The sequence below is a fragment of the Gavialis gangeticus genome, unplaced genomic scaffold (assembly GCF_001723915.1).
Source record: "Gavialis gangeticus isolate Ggan-Ray unplaced genomic scaffold, GavGan_comp1, whole genome shotgun sequence".
NCBI lineage: Eukaryota > Metazoa > Chordata > Crocodylia > Gavialidae > Gavialis > Gavialis gangeticus.
Window position 1 is genome coordinate 86,798,756 of NW_017729025.1, and position 9,682 is coordinate 86,808,437.

At 41.1% G+C, this 9,682-nt stretch overlaps 1 protein-coding gene across 1 annotated transcript in view; it reads left to right on the forward strand.

Moving 5' to 3' along the window:
* TMEM62 (transmembrane protein 62) overlaps positions 1 to 9,682 on the forward strand; it is a 47,928-nt gene that overhangs the window by 34,566 nt on the left and 3,680 nt on the right. Inside the window, exons 9-13 of the mRNA XM_019519094.1 lie at positions 1,156 to 1,315; positions 2,906 to 3,019; positions 4,227 to 4,311; positions 6,882 to 6,986; positions 8,283 to 8,401. Of these exons, the coding sequence (XP_019374639.1) occupies positions 1,156 to 1,315; positions 2,906 to 3,019; positions 4,227 to 4,311; positions 6,882 to 6,986; positions 8,283 to 8,401 (583 nt within the window). The remainder of the gene's footprint in view (positions 1 to 1,155; positions 1,316 to 2,905; positions 3,020 to 4,226; positions 4,312 to 6,881; positions 6,987 to 8,282; positions 8,402 to 9,682) is intronic.

The window sequence follows — 9,682 nt, forward strand, 5'->3', positions numbered from 1 at the left end:
TATCATCTGGACAAGAGAGAAGAGATTGATGTCATATATCTTGACTTCAAAAAAGCCTTTGATCTGGTATCCCATGATCACCTCATAACAAAGCTGGCCAACTGCAGCCTCGGCTTCACCACGATCTGCTGGCTGGGGAATTGGCTCCGTGGCCAGACCTAGAGGGTTGTGGTTAATGGAAGTCAATCGTCATGGTGTGCTGTGACCAGTGGAGTTCCTCAAGGCTCTGTCCTTGGGCCTATAGTATTCAACATCTTCATTAATGATGTGGACATTGGTATCAGAAGCGGACTGGCCATGTTCGCCAATGACACCAAACTTTGGGGTAAAGCAGCCACACCTGAGGACAGGAGGGTGATCCAGGATGACCTTGACAGGTTCAAGAAATGGGCGGACGAGAACCTGATGGTGTTTAACACCGAAAAATACAAGGTTCTCCGCCTTGGGAAGAAGAACCCGCAGCATGCTTATAGGCTCAGCAGTGCTACGCTGGCTAGCACTATGGACGAAAGGGACTTGGGGGTCATGATTGACCACAAGATGAATATGAGCCTTCAATGTGATGCTGTGGCTAGTAAAGCAAGCAAAACGCTGGCTTGCATCCGCAGATGCTTCTCAAACAAATCTCAGGATGTCATTCTCCCATTGTACTCAGCCTTGGTGAGGCTGCAGCTAGAGTACTGTGTCCAGTTTTGGGCTCCACAATTCAAAAAGGATGTGGAGAAGCTTGAGAGAGACCAAAGGAGAGCCACATGCGTGATCAGAAGTCAGGAAAACAGACCTTATGATGAGAGGCTGTGAGCTATGGGACTCTTCAGCCTACAAAAGCGCAGGCTCAGGGGTGATTTGGTGGCTGCCTATAAATTTATCAGGGGTGCTCACCAGGATCCTTTGGGTACAGCAAAGGCTGTTCCACTTTTAGTTGTTCTGGATCTATATCCTTAGGAGATACAGATACGGAGGAAGTTAATCTTACCCCTGTTATAAATTAAACTTAAGTCCTAGCATCTTAATTGCCTACAAAAACTCTGGTATTTTCATCTTTACTCCTGTTAACTGGTACGTATTAGGAAGCTTAACCTTGTAGTTTCTCTCCAAGGAGTAATTGCAGCTCTTTCCTCAAGTCCCATCATGAACGTGTTTATTTTCACTTAGAATTTTGGCCTTCTCTCCTGCTTTCATCACTTCAGTCAAAGTCAGTATAGATGGAGTTCATCTGGGGGATGCCCATCATGTGTCTGGCCCTCTCTATGTACTGAAGTGGAATTCCCAGAACTACAGTGAAGGATTCCATCACATAGATGTGACAGTTCAGGTAAGTTGTCACCAGTTCATTATTTTAACCTGCAGTGTCTTATTTGTCAACCTACTTCTTTGTAAAACTAGGAATTAATTTAATTTAAACACATGTCTTTAGCAGGAAAAACTAAAAGGTAGGGAGCAGAGGAGGAAATCAACAGACATTTAGTGAAAATAATCTGAAATACCTAGCACTAATGGATGTATAAATAACAGGATTTTGACTTCAACCTGAAAATATAATGATGTTAGATGTGAAGAAAGACCTGATAATTGTAAATAAAGCCTTTCAAGTAACAGTTGAGAGGTGCCATTTTCAGATTGCCTCAAAAAAGAGGCACTTAAACATGGCAAACTGTGTTACCAGTATTTTGGATGGAGGAAAAATGTGTTTTCAGACAATGAAAAGGAAGGTAGTTTATAATGAGGGACAGCAGTTTAAATTTTGATGGTCTTGCAGATGAGGAAGTTGTATAAGATTGTCTGATGTTGTTCTCAAGATTTGTCTAACCAATAGCATGCTTTCTATTTCAGAGTGGCAGACTTTCATTTACATTATGTTCTTGGGCAGGACATTGTGAGAAATGTTTCCCCTCTTGGCAGCACTCTACACATATGTGCACGGACATCACTAGTATTTAGAAAAGATTTCTGCATCTCCATGTGTAACCTAGACAGGCAATATTCCCCTCTTTGTAACACATCAAGACAAGGACAGTAATAGCATGTTTGCATTGTTAGAGGACCACAATAGCGTCACCTCAGTGAAGCTCAGCATGTCTGCTCAGTGTACACTATACCAGTAACCTTCTTTTGTACCAGGACCCATTTGTAAACATCGATGACCTGTCCCAACTCATTGCCCCTCACTCCCAACCCACTGCCCCCCATCCCCAGGTGCTGGCCCCACAGTGTGTGGGGCGGGGTGTGTGTGTGTGGGGGGGGGGGCCCAAGCTGCCCCTCGCAGGCTGGAACTCTGCCAGCTTGCAAGGGAAAGCCATGGTTTCCCATGTTTTTCTCCGTTAAAGGAGAATCATTTTTTTAAAGTTCATTGATCCATTTTTAAAGTTTGTTCACAATGCTTTCATATATTCTTGCAACCCACTTTTGGGTCGTGACCCATGGGGGCCCCAGTGTGCTCCCTGGTGGACCCCAATTTGCTGCCAAGCAGATGGAGGGACCCTTCCACTCCTGTGGGACACTCCATGTGCCCCAGAATCACAGCGTTAACCAGCTGCGCTGGTACCTCGAGGTACATAGAAAAAACATTTAAAGCTGTGTCTATGTCCAAATCAGCATCGAATCTTCACATTTTGATTTGGCCAAATCAAATCGAATTCATGATCCGAATTCGTGATCCGAATCAACGAATCGAATCGCTGTCCCTGATTTAGGCCGAATCCTAATTGAATAGGGCCCGCTTCGCACGCCCCTACTGTGCAACTTTGCTAGTTTATGTACATACATACCAGTTAGAGCTTTTCAGAGAAGTTGGCAGTGTTAGCCTGGAGCCTTCACCAGATGTTTTAAGTAACTTACTTGAAAGATACTTCTTAGATAAATTGATCAACTTGCCAAATTGCTTCTCTGTTTTATTCACATCTAGGATGCTGCTGGAAAGAGTAGCACTCAAGGTCATATGTTTGCTATGGGAGAAAATCTCTCTCTCAAATTTGGCTTCTTGTCCTCTTTCATTCTCCTTATGGACCATTACATCTTGGTGAGTGCTTTCAGCCAAAATAGCTGTCATACCCATTTGCTTCCTCCAATGAGTGCAGGAGCCATTTCTTTAACATTCAGTGGCTTTGAATATATTTTTTAACATTTGAGTGTTACCATGCTGTCCATACAAGATCCATATAAGAACTTTCATGGATACTTTCAAATTTCCTTTCCCAGGTTCCACTCATCATACATGTAAGTGCACAGATTGCACACACAAATGAAAAAAAATTGTGTTCATAGCTAATTTTTGCAAGTTTTGTGCATACAGTAGGCTTGTATTGTTTAAGGACAAAAAATGATAGTGAAGCCACTGAAGTAGTCTGCCCAAAAGGGAGGCTCAGACCAAAATGAAAGAAAACTAATGAAAACAGAATGCAAGAGCACTATACTTAGAGAAGTAATTTCCATAGCAGCCATTGAGAGTATGCCTACCTATAGCAGAGATGAAACGTGAAACCCTGGCCCAACTGACTTTTTCATTGACTTCAACTGTTTTGACATTTTATCCCTTATAAAAAGACCAGAACTACAGCAAATGAGAGGATGGCATTGTATAAGTAAAGTGCATTGATAGAATCTTATGAAAGAATTTTGCCTCATGTTAGGTGGCATTGTGACTGACGCTCAAGCCCTGCATTAGTTTCTTTAATTTGTAACTGATGTTTACCATAGTCATTTAAAACTACTTTTATTCAGCACAGCATTCTGAATGTATACAGTAAGAAAAGTTTCTTTGTGAGACATTATTTTCAAGTACAGATTTTTTTTTTAAAGTGCTTTATTGATGATCTTTCTCATAATGAAATGAAGATTTTGTGATTCCAGTAGCTTGGGAACCTAATGAAGTGGCCAGCAAAATTCATTTTCCATTTTGCTTAGATACTGAAATGTAATTGTTGATCATTTATTACAAATATATTAATATGCACATTGTTATAAATGTAATAGCCCAGTAAATGGTGATTTCATGGTTTAAGTATTTCTCATTTGAAGAAGGCAGAACCTAGCTGATTTATTGGCTTGCTTTAGGTTCCCCTTTTAATGCCACTGTTTAACATGAGGCATCAGGAAGCTCAGGACACTTTAATTTAAAAAAAGGTTTTATTTTTCTCACATTTTTTTGATATTTACATTCATCTGCCAGGAAGTGGCTGTCATTTTTAAGTTCCGTTTCATGAGAATAACAGAGTGTATGCTTTCAGGCTCGATTACTTTTTGGAGTGACTGTTGCGGTTCAGATCTTCTTGCTCCTTGTTTTCAGATATCTTCGAAAGCCAACACTGAAAGGTAGGAACCAGTGTTTTGTCTGGATTTGTTTTGTTTTTTTTAATCAGTACTCATTTTCCCCCCTTCATCTTTGTGCCAAAAAAAATCATTAATAATTACGTTGCAGTTTAGTATGAAAGCCTTGCACATAGTACCTCCCAGCTTGATTTGATCCCTTCTAGCTGCCAGTTTGTTTCTAAAATGGCCAAAGAATATCTAATATGTTAAATTGATTCTGTATTCTTTGCTTAGACAAAATCCCATTGACAGAAGCCTTAAACTCAGTTTGCTTACAGGAACATTTTATTTACAGGAAAAGAGAGTGCAAACTATTTTGTGCCTATTTAATTGTAGTTGATACAGAATAATTTGTCATTGCTGTTAATTGGAAAGAACCCTGCCCCCCCCCCCCCCAAAAAAAAAAAACAACCCAAAAAAACACACAAGTATTTGCTTCTGTCACAGTTAGCTTTTCTTATGGGTTTGGGCACTCATCCAACATGGCTAGGCTTTCAGTTTTCCACAGGAATGGTATGGTTTATGCTTCTTCCTTTATTGTAATTTAATATTTTGTGGAGTGGTAAATTTTGTTTAATAAGAATTGATAGACTAACGCTGCTGAAGCATAGCCTGTAAACATTGTTTAGAGCACATCTTACAGAGGTGGTTACCACTTCCTTTTCCATTCATGTGTGCATAGGCCCTCTCTTTATATTCGTGGTCATGTAGCATCCTTGTGGTAACTACAGCAACTGCGTAGGTAGGAAAATAATGTATTTTTAGCTATCTTCATAAAACATAGCACCTGGAAATGAGCTAGCACCTTCTGACCAGCCATGTCTCGGCAGACAACCAACAAATGTTATACAGATTGGTCTGATAACTGCTGATTTCATGAGGGCAGTCCTGCACTCTAGGGCAGGGGCAGGTGATTATTTTGGGCAGAGGGCCGCTTAAGGAGGTTTGGTGAGCTTTCGAGGGCCATGTGGGTAGCCCCACCCCTTGATATTTGCCCCGCCCCCTGGTTACCATCTTAGGACCAGAAGTCCCACCCCCTAACCTTTGCCACCAGAAGTCCCTCCCGTTTCCCCCTGGAAATACTCCTTTTGGGAAGGGGGCTTTCCATCTTAGAACGAGAAAAAAAAAATCATACCTAAAAGTCAAACACCTACCATGACATATTTAAATTTTATTGCAAAAAATATTTTTGTCATGACTTGTATTTGCATACAGTATATAGAGGTGATTTGCATAATAACTCAAAAATAAATTTGTAGTTTTGTATATTGTGTGTGTATGAGAGAGATTTGTAAGGGGGCGTGGCTGCGTGGGGGGACATAAGGTATGTTGTGTACATGTGAGGGGTTATGGGGGCAGGGTGTGGGTATGAAAGAGTGTGGGGGGTGTGGGGACCCCCTGCACCCTCCCCCATGGCTCCACAGCAGACAAGGGCACTCATGCCCAGCAGGATGCAGCTCCGGCCAGTGCTGCACATCATGGGGAGGAGCACAGCCCCCGCTGGGCAGTCCCTAGCGCCAGTGCTCCCCACCGTGAATGCACAGCCCCTGCATTTGTGCAGCACAGGAGAGATGCCCCACATGCTGGAAATGCTGGAGCCAGCTGCCTTCCCTACCCATCAGGTTTTGCCATCAGATTCTAGCAAGTATGGACTAGAGTTTAAAAAAAAGGTAGGGTTGGCAAGCTGGTCAATTGACCAGTCAAGTATTGTCAGTTGACCAATCAATTGACCAAAGATTATAGCAGTTTTACAAAAAAACTACTTTTTTGTAGTTTTATTGACAGAAATATGATTTGTTTTTGATACATTTCTTAACAGAAAATCTGTGCTTTTACTGTGTATTATTTGGACCTTTTTGCAATTTTTTACAAATTTGACTGATATTTGATTAGTCAGTTGACCTTACTTTATTTGACCAGTCAAATACCCAACACTAAAAAAAATATACACGTTTTGGCCTTTCCTCTGATTAACCTAGTCTATATTGACCCACTCTTAGGATTTATATATATTTTTTACTATTCTGAATATTTTGCCATTTGTCTCAGTTTAAGGCCAATGTTCTCCCACATTTCATTCTAATTAACTTAATTTTCTCTGTATTCCAACAATCACTCCATTTTATTCACCTGGAGTTAAGTATGTTCACTTGCAGCAGTAGTTTTTTCTTGGTTTTTTTCCAGGTTTTATAGGGGAGAGACTAGTGGGTTAGTGCTAGAAAATTCTGTCATTGGATTAGTGTTCCTAACAGCTGTTTGGCAATCAAGTGATAACCGCATTTTGAACCAAGTCAAAGAAATAACGTTTCAAATGAAAGATTGTTTCTTCAAATTAAGTTCCATCCTGAATGATGTGCTTTCAGCACAATTTGTTTTCACTCAGCTACCACATTAACAATAGCAGCAGTTTATTTCCATGTGTTTTAGTTGCAAATATATTTAATATTATGTTAATTTGTAACATTTTTGTAACATATTCTAAATAAACATTTTGTAGATTTTTTTTAGACAAGTATCTTGCATGTTTTGTCTGTACTGTAAATTAATTTTTCTGAAATGTTCTTTACATTTAGGACCTCCAGGATTAGTAATGTCGACCTCCTTTTCCCTCCACGTCTTGAGCAAAACAAACACCTTCTACTACTCTGTTCTGATACTAAGCTTATACACAGTTTTGGGTAAGTAGTTTAAAACATGGGGGATATGAATGGGGGTTTTTTAAATGTGGAGATGTTAATAGAAAAGCCTACTGAAAACTTTAGGCAATAAGAAAAAGTTAAAAAAGTTGTGTTGTGACTTAGAGTGACTTGCATTCAAAAGCTCATCTAATTTTTTCCCAGCTACATAGTTGGTCCAATAAAAGATACCACCCTAAGAAATCCTTGCCTCTTATATAATTTCTGGAACATCACTGCTATATCACTCATACATTGTTATTAACTTAAAGAATTCTTATTGAGTAAGACCAGAGGTTTATTTGTAGAGGATTCTGACCTATAGTATGGTGTATTTGTATTCTAAAATGACAAAATTAAAAAATAAATTTATTTTAGTTTGAGTTTCACTTATTGTTTTAGGGTGCCTATACACGTGCAGGGAGGCTGCTCCATGCTGTAATTACAGTGTGTCAGAACAGACTCAGTTGAGTCTGCTGGAACATGGTCTGCTCCAGCAGACTCCAGCGTCACTTGTATCAGTGTCTCCATGCTGAAAAATGGCAGTGGGGGTACTTTAACTAAAGCTCGTTCAAGCTTTAGTTAAAGTGCCTCTGCCGCCATTTTTCAGCGCGGGGATGCTGATACACGTGACACTCCAGGTGCCTTAATTAGAGCGGTTCTTGGAGCTGCTCCATTTAAAGTGCCCCTCATTCTCCCAGAGCACATCTATAAACACTGTTACAGACAGAGGGCTGGTTATAACTTGGCATAACATGAATCCATGGTATGTAGATTCCATGTTGAAGCTTCTGTGGCATTTCAGCTCTGATCTATAAGCACACTGCTTCTTCAGTTTGGTCTTTAGAAAAATGGTACCAAATTATGTGGCGACTTCTGGAAGGCCACTAGACCAAGAGGGCTAAGCCCACTTTCACTTGTAACTTGCACAGGTTTTAAAACAACATGTGAAAGACAAACACACAAATGTAGAGCAATCCTGGTGGAAGGTCTATGTTGCAGAAGGATAGTTTCAGTGGATGCATCACTTATGCTTGCAGCAAAATGTCATGTGTGGTATCAGAATTTTTACATAATCATGTTCTTGGTTGATGGCAATCAGATGGCATTAATCAATGCAGCAGCATGCTTTGCTCATATGAGAAACAAATGTTTATTCTACTGGTTTTCAGACTGTGTCATGTCGGTCTGAAACAGACTACAAATACCTTAATTAGTTCATTCTTACGACTAGTGAACTGGGGTCATTTCTATATTATTTTTACTGTTGTTATTACTTAATTGCTTTCCTCCTCCCAGGACCCTGGTTTGTGGGTGAGGTGATTGATGGCCAGCTAGGTGCCTGCTTTTCCTTTGGGGTATTTGTTGGTGGCCACTTCCTGCAAGGCGGCTTGACATTTGTAGTTGGTATTTTACAGGTAAGGATTCAGAGATGAACACTGATAAATAGCTTTAGTCTGTGAGATTTTTTCCAAAGCACTTTTGAATTTTAGAAATGGAGAGGGAGACATATTGATATTGTGACTTTTAAAAAGGGATCACAATGTTAAATATAATTTGGTAGATTACATGAACTACATCTAGTCATTTCTGCTGATGGAATATTTGATCAAATGAACACAGGTGTTTGTAGTGTACACTTGTTTGATAGGTAGAAGGTACGGCAGGGAGGCATCTGAGAAACACATTCGTTCAAATCTAGTAGACGGTCACCTACAAAAGCTCATGCCTCTCTGAAACAGTTAGTTTCTAAGGTACCCCAACTTACTTTTTGCTTGACCTTTCAGACTAACACAGCATTTCTCTGCCTTTATTTGTTATGTGATACCTACCAAGAAGTCTTGTCTTGGGTTCAAAAACTTAGGAATGTGACGGGATGCACCAATCAAGATGTTCTTGGCTGATACTGATAGCTGATGATTAACTGACCATATCAGCCAATACCACTCCAATAACCTGTATTTAATAATAATGCAAAGCATTTTAAACTACTGACATAAATAGTTTGTTTTGCATTTATCTCTCACACACACGCGCATGCACGTGCGCCTCCTGCCTGCTCTGGCCCTTGAAGAAGGCAGTAACTGCCTTATTCCCACACATGTCACCTAAGCCTCACCCATGGCTCCTACCTGCAGCCCCATTCCCTGCACAGCCCATGCTGCTGTCCCAGGCAGGCTGGCTGGACCCTTGTACAGCAGCATCCCTGGGAATGTTTGGAGCCCCAAAGCATGCCACTGCTCAGTGCTGGCAGGCCCTGTGGAGCCAAGCTCCCACAGCTGCTGGGGAAAAGCTGCTTTTGCAAAGGTGACTCATGCCTGGCAGAGCAGAATGTCCCTCGCATGACACCTTACGCTTACCTGCACACAGCATATCTCCACAGCATCCCTGATGCTCAGGCCCCTGCTGCATGTGCAGCATTGCCATGACAGCAGCGGCAGCAGCAGAAGCCAGTAGTGGTCCCTTTGTTGCTGAGTGTGGTGCTCTTTGCCAGCTCCCCCTCCCCCTCCCCCTCCCACTGCTTGCCAGGACCTGTAGTCTGCTGTAGGCTCAGGCCAGTAGCAGGGCACGGGGACCAGACTACGCTCACCAGGATGCTCTGGACACATGGCTGTAGTTATCAGACATAATTACCATGACCAAAAAAACCAGTAACCTGATAATGTAATTTCTCCTTTTTTTTTTTTTTTTTGGTGTCA